Raw genomic sequence first — 17,987 nt, 5'->3', positions numbered from 1 at the left:
TTTTCTGTAACAAACACTGCTCATTGAAAACTCTGAGTCACATGTGTTTACCTACATATCAGACACTCATCATCTCTTGTATCATTTACAGATTTGGGAAATTTGGGATAATAATAAAACTACCCAATAAATTAGTTAATGCATTTAAAATGCTTAGCCCATGGCCTGGCACAAAGTAAAGGCTCAATAACTGTTAGCTATTATTATTATCATGCTACCATTTCTTTAAGATATTTTCTAAAACTGGAATTTCTTGCTTTAAAGGTATACACATGTAAATTTTGAAACTTATTTTGGCCCCTTTAAAAGGTTGTAGGAATCTTCACTTCATTAAGAATACTCTTCAATAGAATTGAAGAGAAAAAAAGTTCTTGAATAAAAGTTAGAAACTTTAATACCCCACTTCCAAAAATGGATAGAACATATAGACAGAAGATAAATAAGCATATAGATGTCTTGATCAACAGTATAACCAACTAGAACTAACAGATACATATATAGAACTCTCCACCCAACAACAGCAGAATACATATTCTTCTCAAGTGCAATTGATACATTCTCCAGGATAGACCAGATGTTAGGCCACAAAATAAATCTCAATAAATGTAAAAAGATTGAGATCACACAAAGTATCCACTCCAATCACAATGGAGTGAAGCTAGAAATCAATAGCATAAGGAAAACTGGAATGTTAAAAAAATATGTGGAAATGAAATAAGACGGTCTTAACCAACCAGTGGGTCAATGAAGAAATCACAAGGGAAATTAGGAAATACCTAACTTTATGTGTGACAGAACTAGAAAAAGAAGAGCAAAGGAAACAAAGCTAGCAGATGGAAGGAAATAATAAAGATTAGAGCAGTGTTCAATAAAATGAGAACAGAATAATAATAATAAAGGGAATGAAACCAAAGTTCATTCTTTGAGAGATCAACAAAATTGACAAACCTTTAGCTAGACTGACAGAGAGAGGGAGGAAGGGAGGAAGCAAATAAGTAACATCAGAAATGAAAGTGGATATTAATACCTGTCATCAGAAATCAAAAGGATTATAAGAGAATACTATGAACAACTCTATGCCAACAAAGTAAATAATCTAGATGAAATGGACAGATCGAGAAGCACACAAATTACCTAAATGCAAGACAAAATAGAAAGTCTCAACAGACTTACAACAGGCAAAGAGATTGAATTGGTAATAAGAAACCTCCTGACAAAGAAAAGCCCAGGACCGGATAGCTTCACTAGTGAACTGAACCAAACTTTTAAGGAAGAATTAACACCAATTCTTCTTAAACTCTTCCACAGAATACAAGAATAGGGAACACTTCCTAACTCATTCCATAGGCCAGCATTGCCATAATACCAAAGCCATATGAATAATATCACAAGAAAAGAAATTTACAGACCAGTATTCCTAACGAATATAGACATATGAATTCTCAACAAAACACCAGCAAACCAAATCCAAAGCCATATTAAAAGGATTATAAACCATGGCAATGCAAGGGTGGAATGCAAGGGTGGTTGAATGTAAGAAAATAAATCAATGTAATACATCACATTGAAAGAACCAAAGGGAGGCGGGAACTGCATGATCATCTTAATTGATGCACATGAGTCATTTCACAAAATTCAACATCCTTTCATGATAAAAACTCTCAGAAAACTAGGAATAGAAGGGAATATACTCAACATGATCAAAGGCATTTATGAATAACCCACAGCTAACATCATACTCAATGGTGAATGACTCGAAATATTTTCCCTGAGTTTAGGAATGAGACAAGGATGCCCATTTTCACCACTGCAATTAACCTTATGCTGGTGGTTCTAGCCAGAGGAATTAGATAAGAAAAGGAAATAGAAGGCATCCAAACTGGAAAAGAAGAAGTAAAACTATCTCTATTTGCAGATCACAGGATCCTATATTTAAAAACTCCAAAGAATACTGCCAGTTTCCAATCCAGTATATAAGAACTTCAGAAGTCACCACTTTGTTCTAACAAGAAGTAAAAAGCTGAACAAATTGACAAATCAACAACTCTTCTTAGATCTGTAAGGGAGGTAATATCACAGAACCAACTGCTGTCCTCCAAACTGGAGAGAGTGACAGGCAAATAAAGAGAATCACAGCTTATGAGATCAGGAACCCTTGTAGGAAATCAGTACTAGTGTAGGGAGACCCGAACTGTTATTGAAAAATTGCTAGAGGCTCAGTGCGGGCAAGTTTGAGAGATAAAAACTCCAGGGGAGCCTCGTCATTGGGGAGCCCTGACAGTTTCATCAGTTTTACATCCTGGAGCTCTACAAGGTTTTCACAGAGAATATCAGAGAAAAATCCCCTTGTACTAACAATAGGGGTAACAATTTTGAATGTGCCAGAGCATTCTGTTCTTCTAACAAGGTCTATCTTCAGGAGAAACTCTTCAACCAGAATCTAACTTGCTGGGATTTTATCAGACCTAACTGACTTGAGGGAAGGGAAATATTCAGCCCCAGCCCACTCTAGTCACCCTGTCCAAACAGGTAAGTGGGGGAGAAAAACTGACAAGGTTGTCTTAAGTTCACAGTCCAGAAGCACAGGCTCAATAACATACTGATATCCAGTCTTAGGACTATAGGACGCTTCCCCTCCCACCACAGCTTGCAACCACATTACTAATAGCCTATTTACAGCAGTTCCTTTTACCCAGTACATCATGTTCACCTATCAACAAAAAATTACAAGACACACTGAAAGGCAAAAAACACAGAATAGAGCAAACATCACAACCAGACTCAGGGATGTTGAAATTATCAGGCCAGGAATTGAAAACAACTGTGATTGATATGCTAAGGACTTTAATGAAAAAGTAGAGAGCATGGAAAAATAAATGGGCAGTGTAAGCAGAGAGATGTAAATTCTAAGAAAGAACCAAAAAGAAATGCTAGACATGAAACATATTGTAACAGAATGAAGAATGCCCTTTATGAGCTTATTAGTACACTGGATACAGCTGAAGAAAGAATCTCTGAGCTTGAGGATATCAAAATAGGACTGCCAAAACTGAAAAGCAAAGAGAAAAAAGTGAAAAAACAGAAAAGAATATCCAAGTATTGTGGAACATTTACAAAAGTTGTACCATACATATAATGGGAACACTAAAAGGTGAACAGAGAAAGGAACAGAAGAACCATTTGGAACAATAATGACTGAAAATTTCCTGCAAATTAATGTCAGACACTAAACCACAGATTCAGGAAGCTCAAAGAACACCAAACAAGGTAAATACCCAAAAAATTACACCTCGACATGCCATTTTCAAATTATAGATAAAAATCCTGAAAGCAGTCAGAGATAAAAAAATACCTTACCTGTAGAAAATATAAGGTAAGAATTACATTTGACTTTTGCTCTTCATGCAAACAAGAAGAGAGTGGAGTGAAATATTTAAAGTGTTGAGAAAAAAAAACCTACCCACCTAGAATTTTGTACTTTGAGAAATTATCTTTGAAAAGTGAAGGAGAAATAAAGACTTCCTGAGACAAAGATTTCAGGGAATTTGTTTCAAGTAAACCTGCCATGCAAGAAATGTTAAAAGAAGTTCTCCAGAGAGAAGGAAAATGATATAGGTCAGAAACTCAGATCTACATAAAGAAAGAAAAAGCATCAGAGAAGGAATACATGAAGGTAAAATAAATAAAAGCTTTTATTTTTCTTATTCTTAATCTAATAGATGAATGGTCAAAATAATAGCAACAATGTATTCAATTATATATTCTTATATATATGCTTATGTCTGATTACATGTATATATAAATATGCTTATGTGTGCTTATGTGTAACTGAAATGAATGACAGCAATTATACAAGGGATAGGAGGCAGGAATTAGGATTATTTCATTTTATGGTACTTGCACTATCCATGAAGTGGTAGAGTGTTATTTGAAACTGGACTTGGATTGGTTATAAATGCAGATTGCAAACTGTAGAATGGCCACTTAAAAAAGGAGTTCAACTGATATGCTCAGAATGGGGAGAAAATTGAATCATATAAAATGCTTAATTAAAACCACAGAAGACAGGGACTTCCCTGGCAGTTCTGTGGTTGAGACTCTGTGCTTCACATGCAGGGGGCATGTGTTCAATCCCTGGTCAGGGACTGAGATCCCACATGCTGCATGGTGTGGCCAAAAACAAGGGGAAAAAAAACCAGCAAAAGACAGAAAAGGTATGGAAGACAAAAATAGATACAAAGAAAGGAGCAGTAAATAGAAAGCAGTAGCAAATACAATAGGTATTAATCAAAAAACATCAACAATCATTTAGAATGTCAATGGTCTAAGTATACCAATTACAAAACAGATTATGTCAGATTGGATCAAAAAACAGTATCTAACTATATGTTGTCTAAGAAGTCCACTTTAGGTATAGAGGCACATATAGTTGTTCCTCAGTATCCATGGGGCATTGGTTCCATGCACTCTCCACACCCCATGGATACCAAAATCTGCACACGCTCAATTCCCTTATATAAAATGGTGTAGTACAGTCAGCCCTCTGTATCCATGGATGCAGAATTCGTGGATACAGAGGCCAAGTGTCTAGATTAAGAGTACAGGCATACCTTGTTTTATTGTGCTTTGCTATATTGTACTTTGCAGATATTACAAATTGAAGGTTTGTGGCACCCTGCATCGAGCAAGTCTGTCAGCACCATTTTTCCAATAGCGTTTGCTCACTTCATGATTTTATGTCACATTTTGGTAATTCTCACAGTGTTTCAAATTTCTTCATTATTATATTTGTTATGGTGATCTGTGATTATTGATCTTTGATGTTACTATTGCAAGAAGATTGCAACTCGCTAAAGGCTCAGATGATGGTTAGCATTTTTAGGAATAAAGTATTTTTAAAATTAAGGTGTGTACATTTTTTTAGACATAACGCTATTGCACACTTAATAAACTAGAGTATAGTGTGAATGCAACTTTTATGTGTACTGGGAAATCAAAAAATTCATGTGATGCACTTTATTGCAATATTCACCTTTTTGCAGTAGTCTGGAACTGAACCCACAATATCCCCAAGGTATGCCTGTAAGTGGATGGAGAAAGATATACCATGATAACACTAATCAAAAGAAAGTGGAAGTAGCTATATTAATTTCAGACAGGGTGGAATTTGGAGTAAGGAAAGTTTTTGGAAATAAAGAAGGGCATTGCTGTTCACCAAGAAGATGTAGCATACTTAATGTGTATGCGTGTAACAACATAGCATCAAAATGCATGAGGCAAAACCCTTCCAGAAGTGCAGAGAAAAAGAGATGAATTCACTGTCATAGTTGGGAACTTCAGCACCCCTCTATCAGAAATGGACAGATCCAGCAGGCAAAAAAATCAGTAAGGACATAGTTGAACTCAACATCCATCATCAATCAGGTGGATGTAAGGACATCTATATACTGCTTCACCCAACAACAGCAGAATACACATTTTTCTCAAGCTTACATGGAACGTCCACCAAGATAGACCACATTCTGGGTCATAAAACAAACCTTAAGAAATCCTTAACAAATTTAAAAGAACAGGAATCATACATTGTCTGCTCTCAGACCACAATGGAATTAGACTAGATGTCAGTAACAAAAAGATAGCTGGAAAATTCCAAAATACTTGGAATTAAGGCACCACCCTTATAAAAAAACACATGAGCCAAAGAAAATATCTCATGAGAAACTTAAAAATATTTTGAACTAAATGAAAATGAAAGCACAAATTGTCAAAATTTGTCAGGTACAGTGAAAGCAGTGCTTAGAGGGAAACTTGTGGCATTGAATGCATATATTAGAAAAGAAGAAAGATCTAAGATTAATCATCTTAGCTTCCACCTTAGGATACTAGAAAGAGAAGAGCAAATTAAATCTAAAGTAAACAGAAGAAAATAATAAAAATTAGAGCAGACATCCATCAAATTGAAAACAGGAAACCAATAGAGAAAAATCATTGAAACCAAAGCTTATTCTTTAAAAAGGTCAGTGAAATCGATAAGCCTCTATCCAGGCTAATTAAGAAAAAAAGGGGTCCCTTATCTATTTTTGAGAGAAATCATATTAACAAGTTTTCTAGTATGAAACTGTTCTTACATTCTGGGAATCAGTTGCTCATATAAATAACTGAATTTCAGTACAGCAATGAATTTCAAATGTTAACATTTTATTAACAATTTTTGCTGTTAAATGTATCAATATATTGAGATAAGTCTGGTTTTATTATTTGGTGTTTTGATCAGGTTTTGTTTCAGGGTTATCTTGATTTTATATAAAGTAGAGTAAAGCTTGCTTTTTTTCTCTGTGCTCATAGAAATAACCTCTTCCTTGAAATCTGAAAAAATTCTCTTGTAACACATTCTTTGTTATTACATAGTAGCTTCTCAGTGCTTTATTTTATTGTTGATTTGAGACAATTTGGTCACTTATATTTTTCCAGTAAAAGTGTCTTTCAAACAGATTTTCAAACTTACAAGTTTGAATACCTTATATAAATTTAATAATTCCCTTGGGAACTTGAAAAGAAGGGGAATTACCTATCAATATAGTTTACATTATTTCATATATTTATAATTACCTTCACACTATAATTCTTTTAAAATTTTTCTCATCTTTTCTGTGGTAAATATTTTTGCACAGAATATGCTTAATCTGTGTTTTGCCTGCTGTACTCTCTGCTATATCTTTAAACCTTTGATTGTAAAATAAAACACAAATACAAAGAAAAAAAAAAGAGAGACAGGACACTACTAGTATCAGAAATGAAAGGCAGGACATCAGTATGCAACCCATGTACATGAAAAGGCTAATAAAGGAATACTATGAACAATTAATTCTTTGCCTACAAATTTGATAACCTAGATGAAATGGACCAATTCCTTCAAAGACACAGCTCCCATAACTAACCAAGGAGAAATAAATAATCTGAAATGGCTCTGTCTGTTAAAGAAATTGAATCAATAATTAATAATCTTCCAGAACAGAAAGCACCAGGCCCAGATGTATTCATTGGTGAATTCTACCAGACATTTAAGGAAGAAATCATGACAATTCTCTACAGTTGCTTTCAGAAGATAGAAATAGAGGAAATACTTCTTAACTCGTTCTATGATGCAAGAATTATGCAAATACCAAAGCCAAAGGCATTACAAGAAAAGAATGCTACAGGCCAATGTAGAAAGCCTCATAGACATAGGTGCAAAAGTCCTCAAAAAATATTAACAAATTGAATCCAACAATATATAAAAAGAATTATACACCACAACCAAATGGGATTTCATCCCATGTACACAAGGCTGGTTCAGCATTTGAAAGTGAATTAATGTAATGCATCACTGATGTGATAAAAATCACATGATCGGGCTTCCCTGGTGGCGCAGTGGTTGAGAGTCCACCTGCCGATGCAGGGGACACGGGTTCATGCCCCAGTCCGGGAAGATCCCACATGCCACGGAGTGGCTAGGCCCGTGAGCCATGGCCACTGAGCCTGCGCGTCTGGAGTTTGTGCTCTGCAGTGGGAGAGGCCACAACAGTGAGAGGCCCGTGTACAGCAAAAAAAAATTTTTTAATTTTTTAAAAATCACATGATCTTATCAGGAGATACAGAAAAAGCATCTGACAAACTCTAATACTCATTCATGATAAAAACTCAGTAAACTAGGAATAGAGGGGAACTTCCTCAACTTGATATATAATACCTATCAAAAAACCTAAAGTAACATCATACTTAATGACAAGAATCTTGAAGCTTTTTCATTAAGATCAAGAACAAAGCAAGGATTCTTCCTCTCACTACTCCTTTTCAACATCATGCTGTATGTCTTAGCTAATGCAATAAGACAAGAAAACAAAAAACAAGTATACAGATTGGGAAAGATGACATAAAACTGTCTTGGTTAGCAGATGATATGATTGTCTATGTAGAGAATCAAAAAAATTAACAAAAAGACTCCTGGAACCAGTAAGTCATTTATAGCAAGGTTGCAGGTACAAGATTAATACACAAAAGTCGGTCACTTTCTTATATACCAACCATGAATAAGTGGAATTTGAAATTTAAAACTCAGTACTATTAACATTAGCACCCACAAAAATGAAATATTGAAGTATAAATATACCAAAATATGCATAAGACCTGTACGGGGGAAACTATAAAAGTCTGATGAAAAAAATCAAAGAACTAAATAACTGGAGAGATATTCCACGTTCATGGATAGGAAGACTCCGTATTAGGTGTCTTATAAGATGTCAGTTCTTCCCATCTTCAACTACAGATTTTTTTTTTTTTTTTGTGGTACGCGGGCCTCTCACTGTTGTGGCCTCTCATGTTGCGGAGCACAGGCTCCAGACGCGCAGGCTCAGTGACCATGGCTCACTGGCCCAGCCGCTCCGCGGCCTGTGGGATCTTCCTGGACCGGGGCACGAACCCATGTCCCCTTCATCAGCAGGTGGACTCTCAACCACTGTGCCACCAGGGAAGCCCCTTCAACTACAGATTTAATGCAGTACAAGTCAGAATTGCAGCAACTTCTTTTGTGGGTATCAACAAACTAAGCCTAAAGTTTATATGGAGAGGCAAAGACCCAGAACAGCCAACACAATAGTGAAAGAAAAAAAACATAGCTGGAATACTGACTTCAAGACTTATATAAAACTGCCGTAATCAAGACAGTATGGTATTGGCAAGAGACTATACAGATAAATCATCTTTGACAAAAAAGCAAAGGCAATATAATGGAGCAAAGATGTAGTTTTTAACAAATAGTGTTAGAAGAACTAGACATCAATGCAAAAAGAAAATTGAATCTAAACACAGAACTTACACCCTTCACAAAAATTAACTCAAAATGGATCACAGACCTAGACGTAAAACACAAAACTATTAACACTCCTAGACCATAACGTAGGAGAAACCTAGATAATCTTTGGTATGGTGATGACTTTTTACTTTCAGCACCAAAGGCACAATCCATGAAATAAAGAATTACTATGCTAGATCTCACTGAAATTGAAGTCTTCTGGACTGTGAAAGTCACGGCCAAGAATGAAAAGACGAGGCACAGACTGCAGGAAAATGCAGACATATCTGATATAAAACTGTTATCCAAATATTCAGAGAATTCTTAAAACTCAATAAGAAAACAAACAACCGCAGGGTTGCATGATCAACATACAGTAATTAGTTGTGTTCCTATGTCAGCAATGAACAATCCACAATGAAATTAAGAAAGCAATTATAGTTACAATAGCATCTAAAAGAATGCCTTGGAATAAAATTAACCAAGAATGTTGTGCACTGAAAATTCTAAAACATTGCTGAAAGAAATTAAAAGATACCTAAAATAAAGAAAAGATATCCCATGTTTATGAATAGGAAGACTTAGTATTGTTCAGATGTAGTTTTACCAAAAGTGATGTACAGGTTCAATTCGATCCCTATTATCAACAGCCCCTTTTGCAGAAATGGAAAATATGAGCCTCAAAATCATGTGGAATTGCCCCAAATAGCCAAAAAACTTGAAAAAGAAGGCCAAAGTTAGAAGACCCAAACTTCCCAATTTCAAAACTTATTACAAAAAGCACAGCAATAAAAAGAATATGACACTGGCATAAGAATATAGACCACTGGAATAGAATTAAGAGTCCAGAAATAAACTCATGTATCTATAGCCACAGTTGATTTTTGACATAGGTACACATAGGTACTAAATCTGTTCAGGATGGAAAGAATAGTTCCTTCAACTCATGTGCCAGACAGCTGGATTTCTGCATGCAAACAAATGAATTTGGACCCCTACCTTACACCATATTAAAAAATTAACTCAAAATGGATCAACAACTTACATATAAGAGCTACAACCATAAAACTCTTAGAAGAAAACATTGGGGTAAATCTTCATGACCTTGGGTTTGGAAGTAGATTCTTAAGTCACAGAAAGCATAAGCAACAAAACAAAAAATGGACAAATGAGACTTCATCAAAATAAAAACTTATTTGTATTGCATCAAAGGATATTTTTAAGAAAATGAAAAGATAACCTAAAGAATGGAAGAAACCATTTGTAAATCAAATATCTGATAAGGATTTGATATCCAGAATTTACAACGAACTCCTACAACTTAACAGAAAGATAAACTGCCCAATCAAAAAATGGGCAATAACTTGCATAGACATTTCTCCAAAGAAGATATATTAGTAGCCAATAAGCACATGAAAAGATGTTCAACATCATTAATTATTAGGGAAATGGAGTTAAAACCACAAGATACCACTTCATACCTACTAAGATGGCTAAAATTAAAAATAAAAACAAAATAAGTGCTCACAAGAATATGAAAACAATTGGTGATTCCTCAATAAAAGTAAATGTAGAATTAACATATGACCGAATAATTCAACTCCCAGTTATATTATATACCCAAAAGAATTGTAAGCAGGGACTTCAGACAGACTCTTGTACACCAGTGTTCATTAAAACATTAGTAAAACAGCCAAAAAGGTATAAACAACCCAAGTGTTCTTCAACAGATAAAGGAACAAAATGTGGCAAGTACATATAATGGAATATTATTCAACCATAAATGGGGTGAAGTTCTGATATATCCTGCAACATGGATGAATATTGAGAACATTATGCTAAGTGAAAGAAGCTAGACAAAAGGGGACAAATATTATATGATTCTACTTATATGAAGTATCTAGAATAGACAAATTCATTGAGATAGAAAGTGGAATAGAGATTACCAGGGGCAGGGTAGAGGGGATAATGGGGTGTTTATTCCTTAATGGTTACAGAATTCTCTTTGAGAAGATGAAAAAGTTTTAGAAATTACAGTGTTGATGGTTGCACAACATTGTGAACGTAATACCACTGAATTGTACATTTAAAATGGTTAAAATGGCAATTTTTTGTTATATATGTTTTACCACTTTAAAATAATTAATGTAGTATACCAAAAACTATTGAATTGTTCACTTTAAATGGGTCAATAGTATGGTATGTGAATTATATCTTAGTAAAGCTGTTTTTTTGGTTAATATTTTGTTTTTTAAACATTAATACAGCTATCATTTCTTGTCTGGATAAATATGTAATGTTCTGTCTGGTTTTCCTGGGTTTTTTTCCCCCTAGTTGAAAAAAAATTTGTTCTTCATATTGTAGTCAGAATAGTAGTTTTAAAGTCTTTTAGTTTTGTGCTTAAAATCCTTTCATGGTACCACTTGGCTTTTCAGAAGAGGCTCAAACTTTGTAACATAGCTTTTACCTTATGAGGTCCTTGCTGTTCGAGATTTTTAACTTACTATTTGGGTTTCCCTGCTCATACATCAGGTTTTCTCTAATATCTAGACTTTTGTACGTGTTGCCAGCAATATTCTACGCTCAGGTCTCAATTTAGATATAACTTCCTGTGGGTATCTTTCCTTCTATGGTTCTTCCTTCCACTGGGCCCTCTCCTCCCTGATAGATATACCTCCCCTCTCCCCTATTGACTTTACTTGAGAAAGGCTGTTTTTTAAAAAAAGTACTTTCCAATTGTTGCAATCATATACCACAGGAGTTTTTTTACCCTGTTGTATTAGTTTGCTAGAGCAGTTGTTACAAATACCCACAAACTGGATGGCTTAAAAAACAGGAATTTATTGTCTCAATTATGGCAGTAGAAATCTGAAATCAAGGTGTTTGCAGAGTTGGCTTCTGATGGTTTGCAGATGTATCACCCTGATTTCTGCTTTAATCTTCATTTGATGTTCTCAATGTGTGTGTGATTCTGAGTCTAAATTTCTTCTATTTATAAGGATACAGTCATATTGGATTAGGGCCTACACTGATGACCTCATTTTAAGTTGATTACCTCTGTGAAGACCCTATTTTCATTTTCTTTTTTTTCAGGCTTTTTGAAGTACAAATGACAATTTAAAATTGTATGTATTTAAGATGTAAAACCTGATATTTAGATATATGTATACATCGTGAAATGTTTACCACAATCAAGCTAATTAACGTGTCTATCACCTCAGTTACCTCCTTCCTTCTGCCTTCCCTCTCTCCCTCCCTCCCTCCCTCCCTCCCTTCCTTCCTTTTTTTTTTTTTGACTAAGAATATTTAAGATCCACTCTCTTAGCAAATTTCCAGTATGCAGTACAGTATTGTTAACTGTAGTTATCCTGCTTTACATTAGATCTCTAGAATTTATTTATCCTACATATCTGAAACTTGTGCCTTTTGACCAACGTTTCCCCATTTCCCCTACCCCCTCAGCCCTTCGCAACCACTGTTCTACTCTCTGCTTCTAAGAGTTTGACTTTTTTAGATTCCACACATAAGTCAGATCATGCAGTATTTAAAGCCCTAGTTCTAAATATGGTCACATTCTGAGGTGCTGGTGTTTAGTGCTTCAACATATGAATTTTGGAGGGACACAATTCAACCCTTAACCCTTATATTTCACTTGAGAGTGTGATATAAGCTTTCTCTCTGTTTGATTATTATGTGATTGTCACAAACATAATTTTAATGATTATAGAAGAATATCCACATAGCCAGTTTCCTACTGTTAAATACACTTGGCCCTTCATATCCACAGTTTCCACGTCTGCAGATACAGAGAGCCCATTGTTTGGGGTGGTGTGGGGGAGAAAATTCCAAAAGGCAAAATTCGAACTTGCCATGCCCTAGCAACTTTTACATAGCATTTGTAGATGATTTAAAGAATTTGAGAGTATGTTATATGTGAATACTACTCCATTTTATATATGGGACTTGAGCGATCATAGATTTTGTTAATGGAGGGTGGACAGACCTGGAACCAATCCCCCCAAGCTGACTGTATTTATTTTTCACTTTTACAGTATAATAATTGCCATGGACCCTTTTATGCACTTCTTTTAGAACAGATACCTGGAAATGAAGTGGTCAGATCATTTTTAAGGCACTTGATACATGCCACAAATTTTTGCAAGTATGAGAGGCATTTCTTGCTTTCTTAGTAGATCATTTATTCATCATATTTTCTCTTTGTGAATTATCTCTTTAAGTCATTTGCCCATTTAATTTCATAGTCTTAATGTTTTTCTTATCAATTCTTATAAACTCTTTGCATAGTAAAAATTGTACTGTTTATCTTCTCTGCAACTGTTTTACCAATTTATCATTTGCCCTTTAATTTTGGTCTTGTTTCTTTTTCAAATTATAGATGATTTGTTTTTATTTTTCTCAATAGTTCTTCTATTGCTTCGAAGCTTGGCTTGTCCTTCTTTTTTCAGAGTTTGCTAAATATGTAATTCTGCTTTTTCCTGGATGTTTCTCTTGGGTTTAAAGGTATTTAGTTGTAATCCGTTTGGAGTTTGTTTTGCTAAATGGTATGATGTGAGAATCATTTTTTTCTTTAATGGCTAGTTTGTGGTTTCAATTCCATTAGTTAATCACTGCTTTCCTCAGTGATTGACAGTATCTCACATATTGAATTAAATTATTTTGGGGTGGAGATCTATTACACTGATACTTTATTAAAGATTTATAGTAGGGACTTCCCTGGTGGCGCAATGGTTAAGAATCCGCCTGCCAGCGCAGGGAACACGGGTTTGATCCCTGGTCCGGGAAGATTCCACATGCCGTGGAGCAACTAAGCCTGTGCACCACAACTACTGAGCCTGTGCTCTAGAGCTCGTGAGCCATAACTACTGAGCCCACGTGCCACAACTAGTGAAGCCCGTGTGCCTGGAGCCTGTGCTCCACAGCAAGAGAAGCCACTGCAATGAGAAGCACGTGCACCGCAATGAAGAGTAACCCCTGCTCGCTGCAACTAGAGAAAGCCCGCATGCAGCAACGAAGACCCAAGGCAGCCAAAAATAAGTAAATAAATAAAAATAAATTTATAAAAGAAAAACAGTCTGCCTGCCAATGCAGGGGACATGGGTTTGATCCTTGGTTTGGGAAGATCCCACATGCCATGGATCAACTAAGCCCGTGTGCCACAACTACTGAGCCCATGTGCCACAACTACTGAGCCCATGCACCACAACTACTGAAGCCCACGTGCTCTAGGGCCCGCGTGCCGCAACTACTGAGCCTGTGTGCTGCAACTACTGAAGCCCACGCGCCTAGAGTCTGTGCTCTGCAACAAGAGAAGCCACCACAATGAGAAGCCTGCGCACCGCAATGAAGAGTAGCCCCCACTCCCTGCAACTAGAGAAAGCCTGCGTGCAGCAACAAAGACCCAATGCAGACAAAAAATTTAAAAAAAAATTTATAGTATATGTTAACATCTGAAAAAAACATTACCCTCTATCCTTCTTTACTCTTTGTGCTTTTTCAGGATTTTCTTTGGTATTTTTACCAGTTTATTTTTGCCTGGGTGCTAGAATATTTGTCTCCATCTCTCACCCAGTATTACCTCCCACATTAAAAAAGTTTTAATTAAATTTACAGGGAAGATAATTTAAGAAACATTGAATATATGTACATTCAATCTTCCCTTTCAAGTACTTGGTATTTTTCTATATTGTCTTCTTTAAATCTTTCATAAAGACTTGTAATTTTTTCATATAATTCAAACAAATTATTCACTGTTGTTATTACTTGTGTGTGTACTAGTTGCTGGTGATTTTTGTTGGATCTATTAAAAAGAAATGAAAATTTTTTATTATTAACAGTGAAAATTTTTACTATTATTGCTTATTCTACTGTCTAGAAGTACTGTGTGATTTATATTTATCTAATATGCAGTTGTTTTACTCAGCTTTATCAATTCCAACACTTTTCAGTGGATTTATTTGCATTTTCTGAGCAAACAGTTATATTAAGTGGAAATGATCATGATTTTCAACTATTCATGTTTTGTAACGATTTCACATGTTACTTAGAATATCTAAAATCTAATATTAAATAAGAGAGATAATGGAAGGCATCCTTTTTGTTGTTATTATTCCTGGATGTATCTGGTGTTTCACTAGAAAGTATTATTTTGTCTGATAGCTTGAAAGAGGTTATTCCTTAAGAGAATTACTTAACTCTTTTTTTTTTGGTGGGACTTGGGGTAGTATTTTGGAACTGGTATTAGATTTTATGAAATACTTTTGGGCAGGGGTACTTAGAGATTATCACAAGGAGTTACTTTAAGTTTTGCACAGTTATTAATGTTTGCTAATATTAAATTACCTTCAATACCTGAAATAAAACTTATTGTTTTGCAGTAGATTGTTCTTTTTTACCTATGGCTTAATTTTGTTTCTCAGCATTTTATTTGGCTTTTTTACGTTCTTATCAATTAGTGACATGAGTCTATAACTTTTTTTGGTGGTATCTTTGTGAGGTTTTGATTTCAAGGTAATTTTTGCTTGAAACTTCTAGTACATCTACTGCTATCCCAACAGACAAACTATACTAAAGTGAGCAGCAAACTAAGAGTGTTCTTTAGGTGATTAGAAAAATGAAAGAGTAATACGATAAGTGGTTAGTGCTGCAGATGTTGATTTAGGCACCATTTTCATGGAGTTGCATAAGAGCAAGAACATGACTTGACATGGCTTTCCCAGTTTCCACCAAGCTTTCCATGTCAGGCTGACTCAGAAACCACTGGAAAATCTGGGTCCTGCATATGGTAGGCACTTCATAAGCAGTTTTGAGTAAATGGTTAACATTACAGTGACTATCCCAGAAACATTTCTCAGGCCCACGTTGATGCCTATTTTTTTTTTTTTTTAAATTATAGACCTCAAATGTGAAGCTAGCATAGTTTTCTTTGGACTTTAAATCAAGGGCGGTTACCAGTTTTCCTGCCCTTAATACTGACTTCAAAAAAGGATACAGTGTCCTCCAGATCTTGATTCCTTGTTGTCACTAAATATAAGCTTATAGGTTCTTTGGGTTTTAAAAGTTTTGTTGTGGATCACCTGGGAAAATAGCATGTAACAAAGTAATAGAAAAGTTACTCAGGAAAAAGCTCAGGAAATCTTACAGTCATAACCTCTGTATGCTTCTGTTTACCTTAGCTACTACCTGGAAGAACCTTTGGACATTACACTTTCTTTTCTCACTCATACCAAGAGTATATTTCAACCTCATTTCTAAAAAGATGTCTTTCAACCAAACTTCCCCTTCTTAAAGCCCTACCTAAATGTGAAGAGCTGTATCATGTTTTTCTAGAATAGATACAAAGATGTTGGATTAGACCTTTGTCATTTCTCCCTGGACCACTGCAGAAGCCTTCTTTCTCCCTTTTCTTTTTGTGCATTCTAGCTCTACCACTCCTCCCCCAATTTAATCTTTTAAAGACACAAATGTATTAATAACCTTTTATTAGTTCCACATCAGAAATAGGATGCAGTTAGATTTTTCCTTCACTCCATACACCGACAATATTATATATAAATTAGATATTTAAGTGTAAAACAAATAATTATATAAGTACCAGCAGAAAATACAGATAAATATTTAATCTTGGTGTGAAGAAGACTGTAAAATACAGCAATAAAGAAATACACACTTAGAAAAATATTGGCAAGATATGGCAGGCAAAAGGTTAATAGCCTGAATAAAGAAAGTATTATTTTTATGTAATAATATACAAAAATAATATTCAGTTATATGAACAGTTCTTTATATTGTAGAAAGAGTTATTAGTTAATATTTTATTATTCTTACAGATTAATCTTTTATTATTACTTCCATAGCAAAAACAAATTAGTTACTCACCAGGAGTATGCAGCATAGAACATCAGCAAGAAATAACCAAACTAAAGACTGATTTGGAAAAGAAAAGTATCTTTTATGAAGAAGAATTGTCCAAGAGAGAAGGAATACATGCAAATGAAATTAAAAATCTGAAGAAAGAGCTACATGATTCAGAAGGCCAGCAACTTGCTCTCAACAAAGAAATTCTGATTTTGAAAGACAAGTTGGAAAAAAACAGGAGAGAGAGGTAAGAATCAAGTTATTTACTCTTCTTATATTTATTGAATACCTGTTTGGTGTTAAGGACTGGAGATACATGGGCAATAAACATATTCCAGTCCTCAAGAAGACCAAAGTCAAGATTGGTAAATAGAAAATTATATTACAGCATCATAGGAAAGCAAATGGGATAAGTATAGGAACACCTGTAGAAGAGGCACCAAAGATAACGTTGGTGTGTCTAGGTTTTTTGGACAAAATTATTTCTGAGTTAAGACCAAAGATATAAGCAATATATAGCTGTGGAAGAGTGTCCAGGCAAAGGTTAGCAGAATTTGCCAAGATCTAGAGGAAAAGAATAGCATGGCACATTCAGAAAATGAAAGCTGTTCGTTATGGTGGAAGCATAAAAAGAAAGATGAGTGCTGAGAAATGAGACTAGAAAGGAAAATAGTCATAAGACCATTGAAGGAAAATTACATGATTATATCAATATTTATATTTTTGAAAGACCACTCTTGCTACTGTTTAGAGAATGGATTGGAAGGAGCAGACTGCAGATAGTAATCTAGCTGTGAGAGATGAGGTGGCTGGACCTTAGATATGATAGTGAAGATGGAGAGAAGTTTATGGATTCAGAAGTTCTACCGAGAAGACAGAACCTGGATGACATGATAACCAGATATGAGAAATTAGAAGCAGGAGAAATTATCAGTGATACTCAAGTTTCTAGGTTTTAGGTAACTGAATGTATGTTTTTGTCATTCTCAACTTATATTGGAAGCCTAAGTTTAATTCAGTTTGGTCTGTTCGTTCAGCAAAAATTTTTAGAACCTGCTATGTGAAAGCACTGCTGTAGGCTCTGGAGGCATAACAGTGAACAGATAAAAATTCTCTCTCCTTATGGAACTTTCCTTTAATTATGGTGAAAGAGTATAAGCAAAATATAAATGAAATAAATAAAATACAGAATATATAGGTAATGATATAGGATAGGTAATATATAGGTAGTGATCAATTCTAAGAACAAAAAATAAGGCAGTGGATGGGGGGGATGGAGCAT

The 17,987-nt window shown here is 35.0% G+C and overlaps 1 protein-coding gene across 4 annotated transcripts in view; it reads left to right on the top strand.

Annotated features, from left to right (window-relative positions):
- Positions 1-17,987, top strand: part of CDC42BPA (CDC42 binding protein kinase alpha) — a 306,002-nt gene that overhangs the window by 203,680 nt on the left and 84,335 nt on the right. For all 4 annotated transcript variants that reach the window (XM_024739083.1, XM_024739069.1, XM_024739060.1 and 1 more), the window contains one exon: positions 16,705-16,952. In XM_024739083.1, the coding sequence (XP_024594851.1) occupies positions 16,705-16,952 (248 nt within the window). The remainder of the gene's footprint in view (positions 1-16,704; positions 16,953-17,987) is intronic.

Source organism: Neophocaena asiaeorientalis, unplaced genomic scaffold, assembly GCF_003031525.2.
Source record: "Neophocaena asiaeorientalis asiaeorientalis breed wild unplaced genomic scaffold, Neophocaena_asiaeorientalis_V1.1 scaffold347, whole genome shotgun sequence".
Lineage (NCBI taxonomy): Eukaryota > Metazoa > Chordata > Mammalia > Artiodactyla > Phocoenidae > Neophocaena > Neophocaena asiaeorientalis.
Note: the sequence above shows the minus strand (reverse complement) of the source record. Positions and strands in the feature narration are given on the sequence as shown.